We start from the raw sequence: 25,912 nt of genomic DNA, 5'->3' as shown, positions 1-25,912 counted from the left end.
GGGTTCATATGCGATGCCTGCGTGCAAATGCATCAAAAGCATGAGCTGGCCTTTGCAATTCGCTTGTGAGATGGGGCTGGATGCTTCGGGACAGGTAATGGTAGAAACCTTGAAGGGCGGTTTGGTTTTATCCCTTAGACACGGAGTGTGGTGGAACATTTTATATTCAAGCCCTGGTTTCTGCCTCTGTGAGCTGCCCGCTGTGTCTCAAGCCAGGCACTCGGAAAATGAGAAACATGCAGCTGGTGACCATTCCTGGGGAGTTTTAAGAGTCGTTTGTCATTGGGCAGGGGCTGGTTCATGGAAGGGTAAAAATCTTTCAGGTCCAGCTTCAGCTGCTGTAGCTAGGAAATGTTTCTCCTCCTCCAACCCTGCCTTGCTTGCTGCCTTCCAGTTCATGAAAGAAATGATAAGAGGGCCCTAAAACCAAATATCCCTGATTTCTCCTCTTAACACGAGGGCCAGAGGAGAGCAGGATGCTCCGGGGCTCTACAGGAAGACGCGGATTTTAAGAGGTGCAGAGGCAGCTCAGGATGGCATTTTTCAGTCTGACAAAAAAACCCTTTGAATCCCCAAACAAAAACTGTTAGTCTGTCTTTTAAATACTGGATTCTGCGTGCACGTAGTTTTCTAGTCCTGCTTGTGGCATCATCTTGATGTGCACATCGGTCGTTAGAGACACAAGCAGATACGGGGATGCAGCCCCTTGGGTGGATGGGGGAGAAGAGTAATGGTGGGCTGCAATCCTCCCCAGACAAGGGAGCCCTCCTGTTGTTCATATAAATGAAAACAGCTGTTCATTTTGTCTGAAAAGTCTTAAAATCCAGCGTTAGGCCAAAGTTTTCTGTCTTAGGTGCCTGTTTTACAACTGTTGGCTTGGCAGCGATTGACGTGCAAGATGGAAATTTTGTGTTTAAATTGCGTGGGGGGGGGGTGTGAAGTCAAAAGAAATGCCACCTAACCGACGTCTCCGTTTCTCCCACGTGAGCGCGTGTAAGCATATAGCGGCAGTAAAAAGGCCACCTACAATGTAACCGTGCCCTGACACAGGCAGAAGGCAGAGCATGTGTTTCTAGGCTTCTCGTAGGAGGAAGGCGGTCACATCCCATGCAAGAAAACAGCGTTTTTAGGATCCTCAGTAGCAAGTATTAGAATTTGGGCAGTGAGAGACCAAGTGGGGTGAGTACCAGGCACTGCCCTCGTGTCCCTCCATCCCTGCCAGGGATGTGCCCTCCCAAGGATGTCACTCTGTCCGTCCTTCCCGGGGAGGACCGGCACTCTCCCCGTGTCCCTCCATCCCTCCCAGGGTTGGTGCTGGTGGCCGCTGCCAGTATTGCTGGTTTTTTATCTCCAACTGCCAACTTGAAAGTGAGTATGTATGGTGAGAAGCTAGTGGAACTCCTGGTGAACAAGCACATCAAATAGCAGTACTATAAAACGGAAGTGTGGGCTGCCTGGAGTAACTTTCATCTAGGTACAAGTCGGAAATGTTTGGGGCTTGGGGAGGAGTCCAGCTGCAGAGAAAATGACTGTTTTCAGCTGTTTGTTGTACGTAGCTCTAGTCAAAAGGGTTTAAGGACCTCCATGCTTTCTTGGAGAGAGGAAGAGAAACTGATTTGGGAAGGAAAAATGTTGTTTTTCCATTGATTTTCATGTGCAGCCAGGCCTCCTGGAGTGTTTAAATGTGATGGAAAAGAGCTCTTGCAGATGCACGGGTTTGCTGAGTTAATTACGCAAATTGGATGACTTCATTCTTCAGGAGTTTCTGAAAAATAATTTAATATTGTAGAGGACGGGCACAGGATGGACCCTGGAGAAGGGGGGTTTATCTGTGGCGAAGCCAGCAGGAGCAACGGAGGCGATTGCATCAACATGGGAAGGGTGTGCTGCCGATAGCACGGGGAAATGGCCACGAGCTGAATTCCTCTGACTTCAGCAGCATCTGATATCGTTTCCAGCGTGTTTCGTTAGAGGAAATAGTTTCTTTAGACTACTCGTTGAGTTGGTTTTTTGTTGTTGTAACTGCTGCTTCTGTTATTTCCCTCCTGTCTACCTAGATGCTGTCTTCAAAAAACACTTCCTTTGTTTATGGGCGGCAGTATCTGGTTTGTTTGCTCCCGCCTGTCTCTGCACTTCCTTTCCCTCCCCCGGGAAATGGAAAAAAGCTGGAGTTGGCCGATGAGGTCAGAGCAGCCTCGTGCCCGTCCTGGTGCAGGGATCACGTCCCTGCCCCTCTCTGCAGCGTGGTTTGGGATGCTTCACCCCCTCGTTAGAAATGGTAACGAGAACCCAAGGGACTAGCAGCGTCCGAGTGCGTTCATCTCAAAGAATGACCTTTTTCCCCCTGCTTGCAGGCTGGAGCAGGTTTTTTTCTATTTTATTTTGCTCCTGAAGTGAGATGCTTTGGGTAGCTCCCATCCCCTCAGTTTTGGGGCACCGATGCAGAAAATATTCCTCCTCTCGGTTGCATTCAGGTACGCTCGATCCCGACCTGCAAGCGCCCAGCTGAACGGCATCTCGGATGCTGGTAGGGAAGCCAGCAGTGGCATGGGCAGTGTTACTGGCTTCATATTTTGCAGCTGCTGCTCTTGGCTTATTTAAAAATGATGATTGACTCTCTTCATCTGACCTGATGATGACAAATGGCGATATGCCTTTTGTAAAGATGTAGTTTATTTAAAAAAGAGCTCCCACTGCATGATGAATAGAGAGGGAGAGCTCGGGGAAACTGAATCTATTAGTGTTACATGCCCATGTGCCTCCAGAGGCAGGAGTGGGACTGCATAATGAACATGAGAGATGACTTCAGCAAAGCAAGGAGGCTTGCAATTACAGTGAAATTTGGTATTTCACTGTGATGCTTTTCTTGCAGCTTTCTTTCTTTCTATAATTGTACTGGACTCTCCAGCATCAGTATTGCCTGATTATTACGCTGGCGGGGTTGTTCTGGCTGGGTTTGATCCCTGCAGCGCTAATCACAGAAAAGGCAGGCAATCTAGTAATGCGAATACAGCGGGCTTAAACTTTTTTCTCCTTTTTTTGAGGTAGATGCACTGCTGCATCTCTGCCAGCAATTAGATTCATTGCAAACGCAGGTGAAGCGAGCGGCAGAGCCGGTCTGGGGAGACCTGCCAGCACCCTGTGCCCGGAGATCAATCACGCACAAGTTCAGTAGGTTGTAAGGTCTGCACAGAGCTAATCGGTGGCTTGGCAAGGTGCAAGCCTGATTGCAGGGTTAGCTTTGTTTGCTGGGCTAATGCTGCTGGTGGAAGTGGTTGCACATTAACTATTTCTCATGATTTCTCATTGCAAACAGTTGTAAATCGCTCATGTAGTTGGAACAGATGCAGAAAGCCCTCAGCCCTGGTTTTGCTGGGCAGCACACCACCTCCTGCTTGGGTCTTTGAAATTGGAAACAGAACTGTAAGGAAACAAAGATCTGTGCCCTTTTGATGCATTACTTATAAAATCAGCTGAAAAACTGTCGATAGCTTGTGCTCATTTTGGAAGCAGTTTAACTTTCTGAAACTTCTGACTGGCAAAAAACCAAGTAGTGATTAGTTGTACTGAGATTAAAGTTGGATTAATTGTAACTTTCATAACACTTCAGCTTTACCACTAGAAAAACATTCTGGGATAGGCGAAGAACATTTGGGTTTTTTTTAAACTAAAAAACACCTGTTCTATTAAACTTTATCATAATCTGGCTGGGGGTGGAGAGGATGTAGGCTGAAGCTGCAGCCGTGCATGTCTGAAGTACGAGGTTTGTGGATAGGTTGTTCCTATGTACTTCAACGGTCTGCGTATTTTTTCACCTGTGTTGAATACCCTGCTCCACTTCAGCAGAAACACTCCCTGGGATAATATTTTGAGACATTGCTTTAAAACAAAACACAAATGGAGAAAAGCACAAGCCTCTCTGTATTCCTTTCAGTTGGAAAACATCATCAGGGGTTTTTTTTGAATGGAACAATTTATGAAAACAGTGCAGAAATGCGGCCAACTGCACCCCACGAAGTCGAGCATCGTCTCAACATCCCTACATAAGCCAAGCCCAGCAGTCGCTCGGTTCCTCCTCTCTGGAGCAAACAGCACCTGGAGAACGTGCGGCTTTTGTCGGCTTTTCTGGGTTAATCTCCTTGCATTGCTTTCCCACCCATTTACTGTGTTTTTGCCTAGTCACAAGGTGTTTCATGGGTGCAGCCAGTTCAGATGCTGCGAGTCACCGGGATGTTTGGGAATGAGTCACTAGAGCTCAGGGTGGGGCAAGTTTCTTGAAAACAACCTGGGAGATCCCCAGGCTTTGCACAGGTTTAAAATTAAAGTTTGACTCCAAGACACAAAAAGATCCAGACCTCTTGGTATCGGCAGCTATAAGCTCTTTTAACGGTGCTTTGGGAAATAATGCTTGTAATTTGTTGCTCTCTTTTTAAGAAAAATCTGTCTTTGTTGCTCCAAGCAGTGAATTATAATTTTTTAAAAAATGCAAATTGGAAAAAAATTCAGCTTGGAGCAATGCAGATACTTGATTTTTAAGTTGATAGTTTGTCGTGCAAGTAATGAGCCAGTGTGGTACTGGGTGCGGCCCCTTACGGCTTTGTAGGATTGCAGTGATCATATATGTGATCTGCATTTACTGCGAGGAAAAATGGATGTGGCACTTGCATTTTAGTAGGCGGACTGTCTTTTTGGTTGAATCACTGTAAATGGGGATGTATGCTTTTCATTCAAAATCTGAGATGCACCCATCTCTCTCATTAAACGAGTGTTTGGTGTATGCCACCTGCAGTAAAAGCCTATGCAGCCATTGCCTAATTCCTAATGGCACAAGCATGTTTATGTTTGTGTAGCATCTTCCTATTTTAAACCATGCTACAAGTTGATTTTGCTGCTTGAAACGATCTCCTTTTGTGAACTAGCAGCTCACTGGGTGACCACTAATTGATTTAATTGCCTCTCTTAAGATGAAATATGTTGTGGATTAGAAAGGCGCGTTCTGCTGCCCCAAAGTACTCGACCGCAGCGGTCCCAGATGTGCGTGAGTCGTCCACGTTCCCCGTGTCCCCGTGCGGGCACATCCCTGACGTGAGCAGTTCACGGCACCGCCGTGTTCCCTGCTCGTGGTCCAGTGGGGTCTCCAAGCCCTGTTGCTAAGCAAACCTGCAACGAGATGGGTTTTTCTCAAAAAGCTTGTGTTTGGGAAAGTGGGCAAGGGCTGGGAGCAGAAACGAAGCACAGGGAAGAGCTATTTACCTTTTTGTTTTTCCTCTTGTATATAGAAGTCTAGCACTGACCTTCTCTGCTGTTGTCAAGAATGAGTTTTGCAGTGCAGTTAGCGAAACGCTTTGAAAGTGCACAGCACCATGCAAAGAGAAACACATGTTTTGAAAAAAAATCTAATATTCAATTAAAAAATTGGTAGATAATTGTGGTAAAGTGATTTTTCCTTCTGGCATGTAGCTGTTTCACACAAGTGGCACTGCATCAGTCCTTTGTGCAATAGATACCTATTTGTAGAAAGGAAGAAAAGAGACCAAAGTTTACGGGATCTTTCTCAAAATCTGACAGAAGGATGTCTTGCACTGGCGTGATTATTAAATCTGAGCAATGTGAGTTGCAAAATAACTTCTTGCGCCGCTGTCTGCAGATGCCAGCGTGTTCATGAAGGCTTCGCAAGCTGCAAAGGGTCGTTCTGCGCCGTTTCCCAAGGCTCATGCTGTGCTCCCTTCTCCCTGGGCTCTGCAACAAGGGAGTTGTTCCGGGTCTTACCTCCCAGGTCTGGTGTTAATACCTGAACAGGCTCGGTTCATGGTTTAAAGTGACCCGTGCTTGGAGGGAGATGGTTTTCAGGCATTTTTCCCGTACTCTGGGGAGTTTGGGGTCTCCATCCTCCTTTTTTTGAATGGTTTGCCAAAGGCACTTGGAACTCGCATGAATTTATATGGCGCGCTGGCTGCTGATGTATGCCCCACATCCCAGAGATTTCCAGGTTAGCGTCCCCAGTCCTGAACTGGTGCTGTATTTTGTGGAATCCCAAAGAAGAAAACAGGCATTTAGTGTGTGGATACACAGGGGATCCGAGGGGCTGGCAGAGGCCGCTGAGATCTGGGCATTGAGGCTACGATGACCTTCTGCTCATCCACTGTTTCCCCAAACCTGCTCTTCTTGCTCAGGGCTGTTAGTCCGCCACCGAGACCGGGAACCTCTCTTTCTTTTCCCAGAGGAGAGGCTGGTCCTGGATGCCGGTGGGTTTGAAGCAGTGCCTCCAGCTCCGTGCAGCGCAGCCGGCAGCAACCTCGTGCGCAGGGAACTCTGTAATTAATGTCGGCTCTTGAGCACCGAGTAATTGGGAGCAGTAATTGGATGGTAGCTTAAGAGTAGGAGCATGGTTAAATAAAACAAACAGGCTTGCAGTCGTAATGTCAGCAGGTAAAATGCCTGGGAAACAACAAATCCACATGGCAATGACGCGCGCCGCGAGCGAGGTCTGTGCTGAAGCAGGCGTGCTTCAAAGCAAGCCCAGCGAAACCGAAACGTGCAGACACAGAGCAGGGGCAGGCTCCTCTCCTTCCCCGGGTGCTGAAGAGGGGACGCCACCCGGTAAGGCAGATATTTTTTAAGCATCTCCCTCGCTTAGGATTAAGATAATGAAATGTTTTTGATGTGGAGTTGTAATTCACCTGTAAACAGTTTTTGCAACTTGTTTAGTTTGGGGAGCTGAAACGAGCTCAGGCTGCTGTGTGTGCGTGCACCAACGTCCTACGTGGGAGACCAGCTCATGACATTTGTTTCTGTCTTTGCTTTGCTGTCTACTCTTAAACCACTTCTTGCCACTGTGAGGGCTGCAAAAACCAACCTGCTTTCTGGAGCTGGTGTGGCTCTTCTCTCATTTTCCATACTGCCCTGCTAACAGCTTACGCCGGCAGGGAGGTGTCTCGGAGTGAGCTGAACCCCAGTCAGACCTTGTTTGCATGTTCATTGTTTTTGTCTTACGGAGGAACAGGCGACCATTTACCTTCAGCTTGTGTATATATAAAGAGAACTTGAAGGATGTGCAAAGGAGGTGGTTTAAGAATATATTGGAGGAGTAAAGAGCTGGTTTGGCATGAGCTGCCTGGCTGGGGAGCCTGGGTGAGCTCACCGATGCTTTTTGCTCTCTCCACTCTTTCGCCCTGGCGTCATTTGAAGGGTCTTCTCATGGCAGTTTTAGCCTGAACAATGATATCGACAGAGCTTGCAGAAAAGAGGATTTGCGTGGCATTTTATTCCCTTGTGCTGCATGAATGTGGATTTCGGTGATATTGTTGTGTCGCTCCTGCTGTCAGCAGCGCGGTGAAAAGAGTAGCTCACTTGTCTGGTATTGCGACTGGGGCACTCGCAGCCCTTTTGCAGCATAATTTTGGCTGGAGCTCTCCATTCGGTCTTCAGTACTGGGTGCCAGACAAGACCAGTAGGTTTTGAGTCCAAAATACCAAGGATAATAAGGTTTATTCTTAATTTTCTGGTGGTACTGGTACTTGATAAATACCCGAACCATGCTGGGTCCCCATGAGTCTGTGGAGCTTTCAGCTGGATGAAGCAGCGCTGGGCTCAGTGAGGCTTCAGCTGCGCATGAGGCAATTGCACAACTAGGATTTAAATATAAAAAGGGGAAAAATAAGCAAAGCTTTTCCAAAAAAACATGCAGTTATTCATACCGCTTTTGTATTGTTGGGTGTGCGCGCGTGCACACGCATGCGCACGCTTTGAATAGAGTGAGGATTATTCTGAGACCTAACTTGCAAAATAAGTATCAATGGGATGCTGGGTTGTGTACACAAGACCAGTAGCTTATCCAGAAAGCAGCACTAGCCTCGGCTACGATTTTATTTTAACAGGGAGATGTTTAAACCGGCTGCTTTCTGTTTTCTGCATATGCTTTATCCCTGCTAAAGGAAATATTTTGTCTTGCGTGGCTCTTCATTTATTTTAAAATACTGCAATGTATAAAAAGTTGTGAGCTGTTTGCTGTTTTCTTCTCAGCCGGACCGGCAGCATGCCAGCTGTGCCGCGGTGGTGTGTATCGGCAGCGGTGGCGTGCATCGGCACCGGTGGGAGCAAAGAAAGCTGGTTTGCAACTTCAAAGCGATGCCCCGGTTTCCCCGGCGTGCGTGCCTGCGGTCTGCCCGCCTGTCTTTACGCCCAGGCTCTCTTTAATGCCTTCGGGGACGTTAAGCTTCTCTGGGTGCGGCGTTTAATGCAGGATGAAAGGGAGAAGGTTGAAAGGGCTGCGGGGGGAAGATGTGAGCGGGCTATGGAAGGGGGCACCCGGGCAGCCCCCGGCAGCAGGGAGAGGGTAGGAGGGGAGCAGTGGGGCGGTGGGGAGGAGAGCGGGTCTGGTGCCCCTGGACAGGGAGGGCGGGAGAGATCCTTTTAGTGCCTCTTGTCCATCGAGCAGCATACGGGCTTCTAGGTGGAGCGGTGTTTGGATCAGCAGAATTAAGGGTGGCTGGAGAGGAAGGTGCTGCGGTGTGTTATTCAGAAATACAAGGGCCATCCAGGAGCACCAGTACGAGATTCAGCACTAAGACTGTCCTAGTGTGCTGGATGGCAAAGGTGGGAGTTGAAGAAGTCAAAAATACTCCTCGAGAACTGCTCAAACCTGGCAGTGCTAGTGTTTGTTCAGTGAAATCAAAACCTACAAAACCCCTCCCATACCAACCCATCGAGTGTAGAAAGGAAGGCAGCAACCGAAAATATACGCAAACAGCCCCTGTAATGTGGGTGCAAAGCGTGTTTCTGGCCTCCTCCCTGCAGGTACTGAGGGTGAACACAGCTTCCTTTTCCTTTCTGTAGTTTGAAGAAAGCAACATTTGTGCACATTTCCTCTGTGCAAATAATTGCAGCGACCGTGAGCAGGAGGATTGATGCAGGAGCTGAGCAGAGGGTGCTGTGGGGACCAGCGAGGACGCCTACTTGGGTCTCCGGCAGTGGAAAGAAAACTCGCGATGCCATGTTATCTTCCTTCCTATTTTTTAAATCGATGCTCTCCCTTCCCTCCAAGACGATATTTAATATTCTGCTTACTATTTCCTATCGCTGATAGGACAGGCTGCACGCTGGAGCTCAGCTGCCGCGTCCTAGTGAGCTATTAGTGCATCAGGATGGGAGTCCGGTGTAGTCATTCAAAGAAAGAGTGAACACAGGCACCCTGTGGGATGACGCTACAATGGCTCCGTGGGCAGGCAGAAGGTGTCAGTAATTATTTTGGTTCGGCAGCAGAAGTGGTGGTAATAAAGTGCTCGCTGGGTATTTGCTCTCCCAGAGGATCAAAGGGATTCCTGACAGCTGAGCAACTGAAATGAAGCGTGCCGTTGTCCGCCTTTAACTGAGCTACCGAAAGGCGATGTACCAAAATAACCGGGTTAGGCATTGAAATATCATCCCTCTATCCCATGGGTCAATATTGCCTGAAATGGTAACTTTTTTGCTGCAAACTTTTAATAGCTGCGCTCCCGCTCTGCTGCTTCAAGCAGACTACCAGTGGTTTCTCAGTGCTGTAGTCACCTCGTGCTTAAATCCTGCCAAAGAAACAGGTGATTATTTAATGAAAATCACATTTCCAAGCTGTGTGCGAGTGTGTTTTGTTAAAGCATCCGGAACGCCGGGTCGTGTCTTCTCCCCATCAGCGACACAGCGCAGCCAGTGTGGGAAAGACGGCAATTTTAATTCAAAGCCATCTCCAGTGGAAAATGGTTGTTTGTAAATGTGTTGCATCAGATGTGTCAATGGATGTAATTAAGGAATGAAGACTGCTGCACACCCCTAATTAAGGGGATTAAAAACTAAAGCTGCCTGATTTCACTGCTGGGTGGAAAAAACAAACAGATAGGCTGGTGGAAATGGCTGGGAGGCCAAGTCTTGGGTAGGGTGGTTCTGCTGCAGCCACGTCGGTACCGAGAGGAGCAGCTCTGGGGAGGGTGACAGGACTTGGCTGCTCTGTAATTTGTGTGTAATTGACTGCTGAGCGCAGAAGAAGATATTTAATCGCTGCTTCACACTCCCTGCCATTTGGTTTCTGTTCCTGGTGGGGATGGGAGGGTTTTCATCCCCTGCCAGCCGTGCCGGGATGCAGCCTCGGCGAGGGCACAGTCGTGTCACTCCCTGCTGGGTTGCTCTCCTGGTGTCTCCCCACCATCTCGGTACCCATTACCGGTTCTTGGCTGTTCAGGACGGTGGTGCGAGATGTTGTTGCATAGAAGCAGAAGTGAGATGTGTGTATGAGGTCCTGGAGACAGGGCAGGACCCTCAGGCATCTGTGAGGTGCTTTTACGTGCATGAAACGGGCAGTACTCTGCCAAATCCGGGACAGTGAATGTTGTGTAAGGGAGATACTAGAAAGCTGTGCTCTCTGTGGGCTTCTCCCTAGCCTTGATAAGAGAACTACTTTGTCGTGGGATGGGGACTGCCACCAAGGATGTTGACGCTATGATCTCCCGTTGCTTATCTGACTCCGGGCGGGTGTTACATGCCGTGTGGGTGCAGATCCCTGAAGGGCTTCTGGGGGAACACCCTCCGCGCGGGAGGTGTTGCAATGCCAGCTGTGATTTTCCAGGAACCGTCTTCTCCTTTACTCTCCAGGTTGTGAAGCCACCCCAGGGGGAAGGGTGACTTTGGGGTTACAGAGCATCGTGAGCAGGAAAGATGGGAAGAAAACCATCCTTGTAGAGGCCGTGTTAGGTGTCTGAGTGAGTGCCTGGGACATGCTATGCTCTTCTGTAACACACAATGCTCCATTTGCCGGGGCAACGTCCTTCTGGGGACCTGGTGGCACTTGGGTTTGTCCCAATCGAACTGAGTCAGTACCTTGAGGCTTTACAAACAGCATCAGACTCTTGGGTATGAGTATTTGGGAAAACATCTGAATGACTGGTTTGCAGGCCTGCTGTTGATTACCCATTGACAACACGGTTGCACCCAGGCTTTCAATGACGTTGGGTGTTTGCCTGCTACCCTTGGGCCCAGGCGGGAGCCTGGACACACGCAGTGGGATCGTCCCCGTGGGATGCTTTTCTGGGAATGGTGCAGAGTTTGAATTAACTCATCACCTGCACTATTTAAAAAAAAAAAAAAGGGGGGAGCTTTCTGGAGCAGGTGTCTCTGCACCTCCCTTCTGTGCATGGTGCCAGCAGAAGATGCTTTGCAGTTCCTACTCTTGAGGCAAGGTCAGCAGCTGGCTGGGGCTCTGCATCCCAGTTTGCATTCCCCATTGCGGTGTGCCCTGGGGAGCTGCAGCCAGCTCGGAGAGGGCTCACAGGGCTTGTGCTTCTGCAGGCTCTTCTGTTTTTGCTGGGGAACGTTAATTAGCTTTTAGTGGTTTCTAAAGCTAAGCTGCATGGTCATGCGAGTTTTCAAATGGTTAAAGTTCTTTCTGCGATACTGGGAGAGGGCGAACCTAGTGTGACTCAGGCCATGCCAGCCCTTCTTGTAAGTGGTTCCCTTAGATAGTTTAAATGTTGTGCATTTATTGTGCAGCTAAAAACATAAAAATAACTGGCACGATAGATTACTTCTAATGAATTTTGGGTGTTGTACCAGGGTGCGGCAGATGTATTTGAGGCGGGCGGATGAATGCAAATTCTATTGCAGCCATATAATTACAAATCAAGCGCTTGAGCGCGATGTCCCCAGCACGCAGCAGAGGAACAGCCCGTGCGTGTGAGCCGGAGCCGTCAGCACCCGCTGCAGAGCAGCAGCAGGCAATGAAGCCTGTTAAGAGCCTTTAGCATCAAACATCCTCCCGGCTCTCGGTGCTGCAGCAGTACGTACTTGGCAGGTGCCTCTGTGTGTGTGTGCACGGGCGGTATTTATCTAGCAGGCAGCTCTTTATCAAAGGAGCGTGCAGGTCCCTCTGGATTCTAATTATAGCTTTGGTTTGGAAACAACCAAAGGGAAAATGACAAACGCAAAAAGCGCTTTACCCCTGTGCTTGAAAAACTGTAAGGAAGGAAAATGAGCCCTGTTATGTTAAACCTTGAGTGTAAATGAGGCACAGTGTGAGTAAACACATCTGTGTTCAGGCAGGGAAAAAAAAAGCCTTATGAATAATGCATGGAAAAAATCCTCCTATTCAGTTGATTGAGATCTAGTGCTTATTTCTGTTTAACTGTTGCTTTAGAAAGCGGTATGCTGCTGGAGGAAGAACGTTGTTGTCATGTGTGGCGCTGGCGTTTTCGTCCCTGTTTTGCTGTCATTGTCATCCTAGGTATTCCTTCAGTGCAAAGTCAGGAGCGGTTGTGATGGAGTGACCTGCTGGGACGAAGCCCACGTGTCCTTGGCTTTGCTCGCTCGTGACGAAGTGCCGCTCGCTCGCGGCGCTCTTGCGAGCGTGCGGGCTGCGCCGATCCCACTGCTTTTATTTGCACAGGTTTTTGGGTCCTGCCTCACTTTGTGCGTGCTGGGCTGCCCGTGCTCCCTGCCTCTGCAGAAGGCTGGTGGACGGAGCAGCCCCCGGGGATGCTATCTGCAAAGTGCAGGTGCCGGAGCTGCTTGTGGGGTGGGGACGGGTGCCGGGGTCCCCTCCCTTCCTCCCCGAGGTCGGGCCGATACCGGCTCCTTCCGCAAAGGAGGGTTTCGGTGCGACTGCTGCCTGCGAGGCCGAGCTCGCCGTTTCCTCCGTGGCGGGTTTGGTGCAGTCGGGTGGTTTGGAGACTTGTTTCTGCAGAGGGAAAGCTTCGGCAGGTGCCGTGCATTTGAGGCAAAATGTTGTTGTTTCTGCTCTGACCTCTGTTGAAGCAGGGGAAGGGAGCCCCGAGAGTTGTTTCTGCTGCTTGCTATGGGATAGGAAGCAACACTTGTATTAAACTGATGATTTTCATAGCCTTTTTAACAAACTACTGATGTGCTTCTGCGTTGCAGCAGGAGAAGGGATAGTCTATGAGCGGCTTTATTTTGCTGGCAGCCTGGTGCGTGCGCCTTCTCTGTTCTGGGTCCAACCGCTCCAAGTTCAAATGAGTTTTCTTAACACGTCCCACATGGGCAGCCTTCCCAAACCCATTGCTGTAGACAAGGCTCCAGTGACAAGTACGTGTTTTCATTTAAATTTCAGTGCTTTACCGATAAGCAAAGCCCATGAATTCCTGCGGAAGGAATCCTGTAGCATCCAGGAGGATTTCTGAGGATACATGGGAGAAGCTCCCGGCTCCCTTCGGTTGTAATGCACTTACTGCTCCATTTAGTCAGGTCATTTTATAAGCCCAGTCTTCAATTTGACATAAATGATTTGCTTTCAGCAGATGGTGAGCTACTATTTTTTGCCCTCATTTAAATAGGAAAGCTGTACGATAGCAGAAGATGAAAGAGGGGCATGGTGCTGCCGACATACAGTAGATTACGAGGGCTGGTCTAGTGAGAATTAAATCCGGGCGGTTGTAATGTGCCATCTGTGTTGTGTTGGGTGGTTTATTTTTCCCCCGTTCGATGAGGCTCCTGGAGTCTCCTGTTACCCTCCGGGTAAGGCAGCGCTGCCGGCTGAGCAGCACGTCCCTTTTGTTCAGGACCCAAAGTATCGGCACAAAAAGACGATGCACGTTAATGCTAACTGTGGTTATAAAATGCCAGCGCTAATTATTCCTCTAATAAAATATATTAAATAAATTTTGAAAGGTTTTGGTGCTTTACAGTATTTTAAAGTTGTTTGAATTTCTTATTGAGAGGATTATTTTATTGCATTTGAATTTCTTATTTTGTTAAAAAAAACATAAAACCAGTTCTCTGCTACGTTTTTCTAACTGTAGTAAAAACCACGTGTAGGATATGTTACTCGAGCACACGCGTGGGGCGAGTCCTGCTTGTGGTGGTTGCAGATTCCTCCTCTCCCACCCGCAGACGCAGCTTTGTGGCACAGGCACCAGGTCTTGAGAAAACTTTTCAGCCTGTGCTATCTATTTCAGAGCAATGTTCTGTGTAGTTTCCCTGGTGAATTGTGTGCTTTTCACACATATTATGAAATGGGAAGGAACCCATTTTAAAAAAAAAAAAAAACACACTGTTGCTGAAACGATTTGATTTTTGCCTATTTTTAGCTGAAATTTCTTTCTTTATCGTTGTCTCCACCTCTTGCTGGAGCAGTAGCATTCAGCAAAGCCACACATTTTTGGGTAGGAAGGTCAAGACAGTTTGTTCCAGCAGCGTGATTACCATTACCTGGCATTGGGCATCACTGCGAAACAGTTTGTGTTTCTGAGAAATGAACCTTCCCGGTGGACGGTCCTTTTTCTTCGCTCTCTGAAAGACTAAAACACTGGGAATTAAGTAAGTCATGGCGTGAGCCATAAATCGTTTTTCCAGGCTTGGAAGCTGGGATAAGTTAGATTTTACTTATTTGTGTGCCTAAATAAGAGAGATGGGAGCACGCTGACAGGTAGGAGACACTGATAGACGCATATCTAAATACTAGTGTTTCTTTGAGCCTCTGTAACTTGTCACGAAACAACCCAAACGAGCAGCATCGTTATTTCCAGAGAACTAACGCACCATCACTTAATGACAACCTTCTGGGAGCGCAGGCGCAGTAATTCAGCATCCTCCAGCCTTGAAGGCTTTCTCGATGGCGAGCCGTTGGGATCTGTTGAGCTGCTCTAAAATCTGTATTTTAGAGAAATTGTTGTGCATGCGTGCAGGCTGGAAAAAGGGGCACGGTTTGACTTGGAGGGTTGGTTGTCTTTTGATGTCTGTAAGAGCAGAGTCCGTGGAACGGTGTGGGGTTGAAACCGAGTTTTGCTATCCTCTGCTCGTCAGATATTAATTAGCATTGGATCAAACCACGGATGTTAGGAACAGGATGAGCAATGAGCCATTATACTCCTTTTAAGCCTCAAGTCTATTTTGTTTAAAGGATCTTGATGCAGAGAAGCGGGGTGAGTGTATAGGTGACAACGAGCCTGCAGAGATGTCGTGTGCTCCCTACAGCCATGTCCTTGGGTAGAAACGGGGTGAGCCCTGCGATGGGGGAGCTCGGGATATTTGGGTGGCTGGAGGGCCTGCTGTGCAGGGGACAGCAGGTTCATAAGGTGCCGGCTTGCTTCGGTGTAGAGGTTTGCTTTGACGTTTGCTGTTCAGAGATGCTGATACCTTTTAAGAAGAGGTGTGCGGGGCTCCTCTTCATCATGGCAGCACTGATGTTCCCGGTAGTGCCGTGGGACACCAGGAGGTCCAGGTCCTCTTCTGGGGGTTGGTCTGGTGCAGGCGAAGGGGGATGCTGTCGGTGGGGAGGTGGACCTGTGGTGCGGGTCTCCTTGGCGGGGAGAAGCCTATCTGTCTTCTCCCCACAGGGTGCTCTGGGTATGTTTAATTACCTTTTCCTCAGATTACTTCCTCTTGCTAAAGTCTTCTTGTCTGGAGTAGGACGTTCTTAAACTTCAAAATGCTTAAATATAAATACATACTTGAACTCTTTTCTGCTGAGATTTTTATTCTGAAATCTCTATGTGGGATCATATCTAAGTTTTGCTGTGATTTGCTTATTTCCGTAGCGTTAAACGCCTTCTCTGCACTAGACTTGTGAAGAGCCTGCCTTTTACAGGCTGTCTGGCACCGAACCCTCATCCTCTACCAAAAAAAATCCCCAAATCCAGCATTTACAAGCGTGGCAGCTCAGAGCAGGAGGTGAGCAGCACTGCTTGGGTGCTCCTACATGAGCAGAGCATCCTCCTCCAGCATCCGGGGAGCTCCCAAGGCACTTGCAGGCTCTGCAGAATTGCCTTGTGGAATAGCCATGGGAGAAAATGTAATTTAAAAAAAAAACAAACCCGCTTGTGGTTTGGCTGTGGGCAGTGCTTTCTCCAAATAATGAGTTGAAGAGCAACTGAATAAACAGTTGAAGGGAACCTCGCCCTTCGTGCTGACTCTGTTGTGGGCTGGGTTGGAAACAAAATGCTACTTAGCAAACATCTCCATGCAGCAAAGGTGCTTTTTTAAAAAAAAAATAATACAGCCTCTCGGTTATGTTGCTTGCTTACAAATCTTTGTCCTTTTGGTCGAGAGCTTAGGGGAAACCATTTCTGAACATAAAACTTCAAAGGGAGGGAACCAGCTGTGAGCCCACGCAGCGGCCGAGCGTGCTTGGGTCTTGCAGCAAGATGTTTCCCTGCACCCAGAGAGTTACTGGTGCTGGCTGCCACTGTGAAATGTTTATTGGGAAGGGCCGGGAAGGGAAGGGCTCATCCGTGCCCATCTCTGCATCCCCAGCCCTGCCGAGGGGATCTGGCCGAGCTGCAATATGGTTCCCAGGGGATGGAGGAAAGATGCGGAGACGTTTGCTCATCGCCAGCGAGACCCACCTTCCCACGCCAGGAAAGGTCTGCAACTGTGGCTTTGAAATCCAAACAAGTAAACATTTCTTGTTCCAGAAATGTTGGTATTTAAAGAGAGAAAACTACTTCCAGAGGAAATGTTTGTTTGTGGACTGTCCCTCTTGTTTACCACGGCTGATAAGAGCTGCTCTTGAGCTGTGCCCTCCCTGCAGTCATCATTTCAAGAGCCTCAATTCTTTTTATTTTTAAGAGCAACACGCTTCCAATGTGTGTTTAGATAACGGATTCTTACAAATGTATTTATTCAAAACAAACACAGTAGGAAGCAACTACAAAGCAGACTGCTTTGGCAGCTGGTGCAAAAGGGAGCTTGCTATTTTTGTGTGTTCGTGGTGGGACAGTCTTGCAACGCGTCTGTCCCCCTCGGTGCGTGCCTGGGCATCAGGAGTTTTGCCCTGGGAGTTGGCCATGGCGAGTCTGTCCTGCATCTTGGGCTCGGGGTGATGTGCGTTTGGCTGAACGTAGCTTGTTGCCTCCCTGCATTGCCTTGTGGCATCTCTAGGAGGTTTTGGAGAGCTGTTGATGGCGTGAATTGGCTGTGTGGTGGCTGGGGTGACTGCAGATGGAGCTGGGTGTTGCTAACGGGGCCAGCAGCATCCACGCGTGCTAGCAAGGGATCACGGGAGGAGCAGAAACAGCAGCAAGAGCTGCAGGAGCAAGTCACCGGGTGCTGCATCTGCAAACCGATTGCAGCCCTGTGCCCTCCATGAGTGCACAGCCCCTTCAAAACCTCTCCTGAACTGACCCGCAGATGTTTCTGGTTTAGGGGAGAAGGAAATTCAGCGTTGCAGATTTCTTTTGCTTTCCCCGCCAAAGTGAGCAGCAGGCGCGAAGCTGCCCCCTCCTCGAGGGGGGTGGTGGGAGCCAGCGGGATGCTGCGTGAATCCGCCGTAGCCTTTCATTTAACTTGGATTTTACAGCTTTCTCCCAGAGCCTGTTCTGTGATAATCTTGCAAAAACAAACTCCTGCAAGACTTCTGGGGAAATGAGGTGACATAATGCCCAACTGGACAGCGTTTTGGAGAATTACCCTTGCGTGCTCTCGCTGCCTTGGTTGGGCTATGCCAAGCGGTTCTGTCTTCTCCTGTGCAAAGCACCGGAGAAGGAGAACCGATGGAGTGTGGTTTTCTGCACATTTGCATCTCTGTCTAGCTCAGAGACTTGACACATCTGGGTTTCGGCACCGTCTTTGCCTTGCGATGTCCCTGGTGCCCATGCAGGCTGTCTGCTCGGACGCCTGTTTTCTCAGTGCAGGTAGAAAGCTCCTGTTTCGGTGGGCTCCACCTCTCCGTTGGGTGTGGAGAAACCCAGAGCAGCTCACCGAGGAGAGATGGTGTGTAAGGCATGAGGCTTTAAACCTGGCTTCTGCAGGAGACCAGGCTAAAATGGGCCCTGCAGCTCATCCCCAAAGCTGGCTGGTGGGGCTAAGTCCAAGTGAAGAGGTTTCACAGAGTCCAGAGAGCCCATCCCAAATCTGATGCAGCTCTGAATCACTCTGATGGGAGCACAGGCCCTGTGGGTCACCATCCCTGCTTTTACAAAAGACCTCCCTGCAAAAAACCCCCAAAAAACTAAAATTGAAAACAAACCAAACCTTGTAAACCCAGGAAATTTGCATTGCTGGGGAAATGAATTCAGTGACGGTCTCTAATGCTGCTTTGTTTTAACCACAGCTTTAAGAATAATATTAAGCTTTTGCATTAAATGCAGGGGAAGAGTACTTTGGAAAGCTAGGAGGGCTTTTCTCTTTCAAGCCCTCTGGTTATTTTGTCAATCAGGATGAGTTAAATTAAAATTGTTGAATGCAATAGGTAGGAGGGTGACATCTTGAAATGTTTCTTAATTTTAAGTATATATTTTGAACAAATGTTTGTATGCCGAGGCTTGGACTGGTGGGATTGGAAGGCATATTGGATTATATGCTATTTGCTCTGTGTAAGCAGCAGCAATTTATTGCTGCACATACATGTGATGCAACGCGCAAAGATTAGTTCTATCCTCTCTAAAGCATGATTATTTTGGGTCCTCTTTATACCTTAAATAGATATTCTTCTCATGTGATTTCCATCTTTTTGTGTCAACAGCCCAGGCTAAAGTTGAAATAAACATTGCATCAGCTTAATAGCACAGGCTCTGAAGAAATCTGCTCTCTGTTATGGGGGTTGCTTGGAAGCCTTTTCATTTTGCATTTTTCCAATGTGCAATGCAAAGGTCTCATGAATCCTGAAGCCTGCTCTGTTTCCCTGGACCTTTCTTGTGCAGATCAATGTAGTTGATCAACACAGATGAGTCCCATCTGGAGCAGAGCATCAGTGTGGTTCATTGTGTTTAAATATTCCTCTTTTTAGTTCATGGTGAGGATCTGTAGCTTCTTTCAGGGACATTTAGAAGTGAGCAGCTGTTAAAATTTGTTGTGGCCATCCAATTTTTGACTCTCAAATAGCAGATTTCTCCTTCCAGTTGCAGTTGCGGAGAAGGATGCTCTAACACGGCAAGCCATCGCAGGTTGCTTGGGGTTTTGGCATGGTGTGGCAGGAGGAAGGTTGCCTGGTCACATGCGTGTCTTCATACAGTTGAACTCGATGATCTTAAAGGTCTTTTCCAACCTAAATGCTTCTATGATTCTTGTCTGCTCCACTCCCGCAGCCAGTGCTGCTAGAGGGACTTGGAGGAAGAGAGGACCTCAGGACAGCCCTGTGGAGCAAGACCTCCTGCCATCTCTTCCCCTTTCCCTAATCTTGTTCGCATTTTTTAGTCATTTGCTCGTCAGGCTGCAGACCTAGTGCCACGGCTTTTAGCAGTTTGGAGTCAGTGTCATCCAAATGGTGGAAGATGCATGGGCAAATGTCGATAGAGATGTTTCTATCAAAGCAAACCTTAGCAAAATGAATGATTTGTTTGCTCTTAATGACTTTGCAGGCTGGAGTTGGCAGGACAGGGTGGTATGACTGGGGAACGTGGTGTGTCTGTGCTTGTGGCTTGGTTTGAATAGCTTAATGCAGACTGAAATATTGGAAAGCTCTTGACTGAGACCTTTTGCACCTCTCTTACAGCATCATCATGACAACAGAGAAGAGTCTAGCGGCGGATGCCGACAATTCAGAGCAGCAGCAAGCCAAGGAGGAGGAAGGAACTGCTGAAACACAAAAGCAAGAGGCTTCCTTAGAAGAAGGGGCTCAGCAGACGTCGGAGGGACAGCCTGCAGCAGGGCAGAAGCAGAAGGCCTCCAACAGCAATACGCCCACACACGAGGAGCCGAGCAAGAAGGAGCGCTGCACCTCCGAGGGCCGGGGTCTCTCCCGCCTATTCTCATCCTTTCTCAGGAGGCCCAAGTCTCAGGTGTCCGAAGAGGATAAAGACACTGATGCTCCTAAAGAGGCGGGAGGTGACCAGAAAGACCCGGGATTAGGAGCCAGCCCTGATGAAGACATCCTGGTGAAAGCCCCAATTGCAGCTCCTGAGCCTGAGCTCAAAACCGATCCATCACTAGATCTCCATTCCTTAAGCAGTGCGGAAACACAGGTAAAACACCCTGCTCCTTGTGGCATGCTCCTTTCTGTTCTTGAAAACTTGTCTTTTCAGCCAAAACTATAAAATCTTCGTATCCTAGGATGGTGAGCTTGATCAGAAAAACTCATGAGATGCTAAAAAGGCTCTTGTCAGCCCCCTGTGTTGCATCGCTTACTTCCCACTCTTGCATTCCTGCAACATACTGTCCTGCAAAGTACCTGCTCCTGAAGTTGTGCTCACGCTTCACAGCATAAATTAAAAAGCTCTGTGCTGACTCTGTACTCTGCTGAGGCACGGGAAGTCACATCAGAAATAGGGTTCAAATTCATAATTCAGGATGGAGCGGTTGCTCGTCGGGATGTCCTTGGTGTGTGCAGGATAAAGGCAGCTCAGTGGCGTGAGGTGGGGATTGCAAGAGGACATGGATTTGGGAAAGGGTTTCTTCAGCTTCAAGGAGCACGAAGCATGGTGTTTCAGGATTTGGTCATCTGTTCAGTCCGGGCTGGTGCTGAGCCTGCCAAATACAAGTATTTTCTGCTTATGCATCATGTAGACAGGGATTTCTGCACAGCACGTGGGCTGAGCCCAGCTCCTAGTAGCCGTCTGATATCTACTCTTTACAGCCAGGGTCATTTTTCATGCAAAATTTAAAGTTTTTAAAACATGGTAGAAACTGAGGCAGAGAAACCCACAGGGAGACATTCACAAAGCTGCAGCTGGTTATTGATCTGGGGGTATTGGATGCCCTCTCTTACTCCTTGGGTAACGGCTGCTCTGCCGTTACTGGTGCAGCTGCCCGGAGTTAGAGGAAGGCGGGTGCCCCTTCTCCTGAGATGGGGATTTCTTACGACCCAAGCAGCCTGTGTGTATTGCTGGAGTCATGGCACATTTGTGGTAAAATCTGGATTACTTACCCCACTGCCTTAAGTTTTGAATGGGCTCCAGAGAGGTGTTACATATCTGCGAACTCTGACTTTTGGAGCGATACTTTACAAGCTAGAGCACTGACAACTGTAGGCAGTGATTGTAAATCCGCCTCCTTAAAATTATAAAGTTGTAGAGAAGGTAGTAGGTAACACCTTTTTCTCTCTTTTCTCAAATTTCTGAGCCTGCGAAAATGATGGGATGATCTCTGCTCGTGTTTTGTACCTCTGAGGGTTGGGATTAGCAGAATGGGGAGGAGCTGGAAATTTTCATGTAATTTCAGCCCAGAAATTGTGTCTTCAAGAGGAAATGCATGATTTCTTTCTCTATTTCACTTTGATTTGCTGCTTCTGAGCGCATGTGAGTGTGCATCCACAGCCTTCCTTCACCATGGGCTGTTTGTTTCAGATGAAGCATTTGTGCTTTTCTCTTTTTTTTTTTAGTTCTTATTTTAGATCAGCGTCAGTGGCTTTTTGAACTGTGACACTCGGCAGATATTTCTGCTGTGAAAGCATTTGCGAGGTGCTGCCTGTTTGATAAATGCTGACCGATGGGCATTACGAGCTTTGACTGATTCTCTGCTCCCGCTTGTCCTGGCCCTGCTGGAACAGAAGTCAGCAGCTTGTGGACATTATTTAGTTTTTAAATACCTCTGTGCAGTTGTGCCTGGGTGTGATTTCATGAGGTGCGATGGGCTGAAAAGACAGGGTTTTGCTCTTCCTCGGCCGCAGCTGCGTGCTCCTGCTGCATCGAGCCACTTCCAGCACTTGTCAGAGCCTGCCGTGAACTCGTTTAACCTGCTGAAATGGCAGTGGAAAAAAAAACCCCAGCTTTCTTCCTCCTCCTGTCCCCAAACTGCATCTCTTTCTGCTATTTTAGTGAATTAAACTGGCTCGCAAAGTGCTTCGGTAGGCCAAAGGGAGAGTGGTATGAAGGCTGCCTTCCCTTTTTGGTGGCAGAGAGCTGCTCGGTCAGCTCGGACGGCTGTGAAATCTCAGCGCTGACCCCCCCCTTTAATACCACTGAGTGCTCCAGTGCATGGGAGCAAGGCCCATCGCCCAGGGTGGCGGTGAGAGTGTGGGCCACGTGCAGCGGGAGCAGTGGGTGCGCTGGGTGTCTTGCCGAGGAGGGGAAAAACTTACTAGTCCAAAAGGTGCTGTTGTTAAGACCATGAAGGTTTGCATGATGTAATTTGCCCTGATTTCTCTAATCAACCCTTTTTTCTTTTTTATTACATCCTTTATTAAATGAAGACTTGGGAATGACTTGAAGGGCTTTAAAAATTAATGTCATTACCTTGCTCATCCAATCTGCTGCTCCAGGTCCCGGGTTACACATTTAAGGCAGATAACTAATTCTGGGGTGAGATCGAGCCCTACAGTGCACCTATGCAATGCTTGTTTCATGTGATGGTTTTTTTACTTGACACATCTAAACTTCAACTTGGGTGATACGGGGGTTTCAGCCTGCGCAGGAGGAGAGGAGGGACGACCAGGAGCCGGACAGCAGAGACCTCGGGGGCGAGGAAGGAGGGGAAGCGAAGGAAGAGTGTGCCAAGCCAGAGCCGAAACAAGAGACTCCGGAGACCAAAGCAGACAAGGATTTGAAAGCTGCCCAGAAAACAGTAAAGAGACACAGAAACATGTACTGCAAAGTTGTCTTGCTGGATGACACCATTTTTGAGTGTACCGTGGATGTAAGTACTTTTGGGGTTGGTTTATGCTTCTCCTCTTTTCCCTTTCCCTTCTCCTCCCCTTGAAAAATCACCACAAACACTATTTAATAGGGGCCTAATTTGCTGTCGGTGAATTACATGACAGGCTTTACTGCAGAACAATCTTGCTGTAAGCTATAACAACTTATTTAGTGTGTTGTAAAAATCTCTGGGTGCCTAGGAATCTTTTTTTTTCTTTTCAATTGTTCTACACTTTCCAGGGTGCCTTGCTTTGTAAAGGTGGGGGGAGGCTTAAAAAAAGAAGAAAGTTATCTTACTTGCTGTTCATCTTCTCTCTCATTTGTATCCCAGACTAGAGTTTAGGTTTTTGTGTTAGGTTGGGATTGTCTAAATATCTTCTGCCCCTTTCCTTTGAATAAAATGGGTTGTCAAGTTGATTTGTACTTTTCTGTTCACCCGAGGTACATTTGCCTATCAGGTTACTGGCGAACATAACTCCTGGAGCTTGGATGTAAAGAAAAACATGCTGTGTTTAGCCTGCAGTTGAATATATTTGCAGTAAACAATTTAAAATTATTATGTTGACTTACAGCACTGCAAACCCCTTCATCTGAGAGCTTTTCTTCTGCTTTATTTTGTGCATTCTCTCACAGGGCCGTCTTGCTGTCAGGGCAATAAAAAGCTCACAGAAATCCCCATTTCAGTATTGAAGCACTTGTCCAGAATATTAATAATCCGGTACTTACCATTCGAGCATACTTCCATCAGCTTGTTTTTCCCCAGTCCCGCTGGCTAAATGGGCCAGGAGAGGGTATCTGGGCACAGGGCTCCTTGTGAAAGCAGTTACCTTGGGTGATCCTGGGCAAGTAGGTCAGCGCCGGCCGTTTGTGTAACGGCCTCGCTGCTGTTACTGCCTGGGATCAGCTCGGAGCATCACCGCCCCGATCGCCTTCCCCACCTGCAGCCAGCCTTTGCCAGGGATTTTATGTGCAGCCCCCGAAAAGAAACTGTTCCCCGAAATGTTGGTGGCAGCATCTCCGGCAGTGTCGGCTTGCTGTGGCTTTGTGCATGAGTTTGCTGCAGCAATGCCTTCAAATGCCAGCGGGCTGCACGGACACTGTTGGTGGGAGAGCTGGTGGTGGTGTGGTTGGTCCTGACGTGAGCAGGATCTTAGAAGTCTCTTTCTGTAGGTCCAGAGAGCGGTGATGGGCACTGTGGAGAGGATTAGGAGGGGCTGCCCTGTCGGTGAGACCCTCTTGACTTGACAAGTACCCTTGGCTTTAACGCCAGTATAATCCTGCTCTAGCATTTTGAGAATTTATTAAGACTTAATTGGGAAGGAATTGCAAAGGTGTAGGCAAAGACCGGCACAAATGCCTTTATCCAAGAAGAATAAGTGCTTTCAGGCATCCTTTCCAATTGACAGCCATGGAAGGTTTTCAATTCCATTTATATGACTTTAAGTGCCAATTCCTTGAGAAATATCCAGGCTAACACATGCACTATGTTACCTATAGAGTCACAACGTATGCACTAAGGACCTTACAGCTGAAGGACTGGAAGAAAACAAGGCTATGGTCTTGGATCAGTTGCTGTGCAAATATGACTAAAAGGAGAGATGCGGGCACAAGCGATGCATTAGTAAAGCTTATTTTGCATCACTGGAACTGCACTTTCTTTTTAGCGAAGTCTCCAATAGAAGTAGCTGCTTCTGCTTAGCACAGTTTTGTGCCTCAGGGATGTTTTCCTTCATGCTTTTGGACTAAGAGGGTATCTGTTCCTAGGGCTAGTTCACTTCTGCAGGATTTGGAAAAAAAAAAAGAGGAGATAGGAATGCTCAAAACATGTTTCTGGATGCAAGAAGTTGTGTGGTAAGCAGCTTTTGGTGCATAAGGCAAAACTGGAGAAGCTGGGTTTCATCAGCAGATCGGGTCGATGAAAAGGCCACGGAAACGATGGTCTTTGGTTCTCAGACGCTCTTTCTTTTGTGGCTGAGGTTGCCCCCAAAACGGGGGACTATAGCAGTGGTTTCATACCCCGCGTTGATCATCTTTTGATCAGTGCCTGATTGTCTGACAGCCTGGAGCTGGGCGATATCAGTGCAGTGGATGTACTTTGGGAGGGAAAATCCATACAAATCCTTGGTGTTTATTGAGCTGTGTTGAGAAGCTCAACTTTCGGAGGGCTTCAGGCATGGAGGTGGTGGTAGCAGAGAGACCCACTGCAGTTCCCATTGCCTCTCCGGTTTGAACTTTATGCCTAAGGCTCTTTGCTATAAGGAGTGCTTGCTCAGAAACAGCCAGGAGATCTGATTTTGAGCTACTCAGGACTTTTTTTCCCTTCTTGATAGCGTACAGCGTGGTTTGATTCCATTCCCTTTCTTCCCTCTCCCGTGAATGAGTGCAGGCAAAAACCAGCCCATCCTACAGGATTTCTTTTGTTTATTTGCAGAAACACGCCAAGGGGCAGGATGTACTTAAAAAAGTCTGCGACCACCTCAATCTCCTGGAAGAAGACTACTTTGGTTTGGCCATATGGGACACGCCGACCTCCAGGGTAAGCAGCTGCTGGTGCGTGGTGTTCTGCACCCGGCTGGGTTCAGCTCTTTCGAAGGACCCTCTCCCCTGGGGAGCAGGTGGTGCATAAGCTCTTCTTAAAACTCCTTTTGGTGTCCTCCCCAAAAAAGGACTAAGAGGGTCATCACAGAGGTAGAAATTGTGAATAAATGACTACAGGAGTGTGGATTTTAGTAAAAAAGCTACGTGAACTTGTATCTTCACCTGGAGAAAATTAATTATATTAGTTTACTGCAAAATGGTCCCATTAATTTGTAAAGCTATAGCTCAAGAAGTTAGGGAAAGGTAAGGCTTTTCTCACTGTAGAAAAGCAGCAAGTTTTTTTATTGTGATTTTAAGAATAGGTTAACTACTCTTAGGCTATAGAAGATGAGCCTGAATGTCGACACACTGCAGGGGAACGTCACAGTCCTGGAGCCTGTGCTCACCAAAGGCGTGAGGCTGAGCAGTCAGCAGGAGGAAAGGCTGGCTTGCCCTGGCACTGCTGTCATTTTTTGTAAGGTTTGGTCGGAGCCATCCAGAGCAGTTTTGAGTTGAAGCTTTGCCCTGCGAAAAAATGCGCGTGACTCTTCATACCGAAACTCTTACTCATAGGGTTTCAGTTTAAGGTCTTTGTTTGGTTAGACTCAAGCAGTGTCTTATCTTTTAAACCCTTGGTTACGCTTTAACTCAGGCAATTACCCAAGCTCTGTTTCATGAAGCTAGCCAAAAGTGTCCTAAATGGAAATCAAGGGCCCACTTTTATGTCCTTTAGACCAGTTATGTTGGTCCACGTTCTGACTATTCCCGTGCTTCACCTACAGCAGTCACTTATGGGCCAGGTTACTATGGCTGACAGACATTTGTCATTAAATACTTAATAATTGCAAGCGTGA

General features: G+C 48.0%; 1 protein-coding gene across 14 annotated transcripts in view; it reads left to right on the top strand.

The window, feature by feature from the left end:
- Positions 1–25,912, top strand: part of EPB41 (erythrocyte membrane protein band 4.1) — a 95,891-nt gene that overhangs the window by 25,278 nt on the left and 44,701 nt on the right. For 8 of the 14 annotated variants that reach the window (XM_072885386.1, XM_072885384.1, XM_072885383.1 and 5 more), the window contains exons 1-3: positions 19,406–19,874; positions 22,252–22,482; positions 24,913–25,017. In XM_072885386.1, coding sequence (XP_072741487.1) covers positions 19,413–19,874; positions 22,252–22,482; positions 24,913–25,017 — 798 coding nt within the window. In that variant the 5' untranslated portion in view covers positions 19,406–19,412. Of the gene's footprint in view, positions 1–19,405; positions 19,875–22,251; positions 22,483–24,912; positions 25,018–25,912 lie in introns of those variants that run through there. The other 6 variants (XM_072885387.1, XM_072885385.1, XM_072885381.1 and 3 more) reach the window with 1 other exon arrangement.

Source organism: Ciconia boyciana, chromosome 21 (assembly GCF_034638445.1).
Source record: "Ciconia boyciana chromosome 21, ASM3463844v1, whole genome shotgun sequence".
In the NCBI taxonomy this organism is placed as follows: domain Eukaryota; kingdom Metazoa; phylum Chordata; class Aves; order Ciconiiformes; family Ciconiidae; genus Ciconia; species Ciconia boyciana.
Note: the sequence above shows the minus strand (reverse complement) of the source record. Positions and strands in the feature narration are given on the sequence as shown.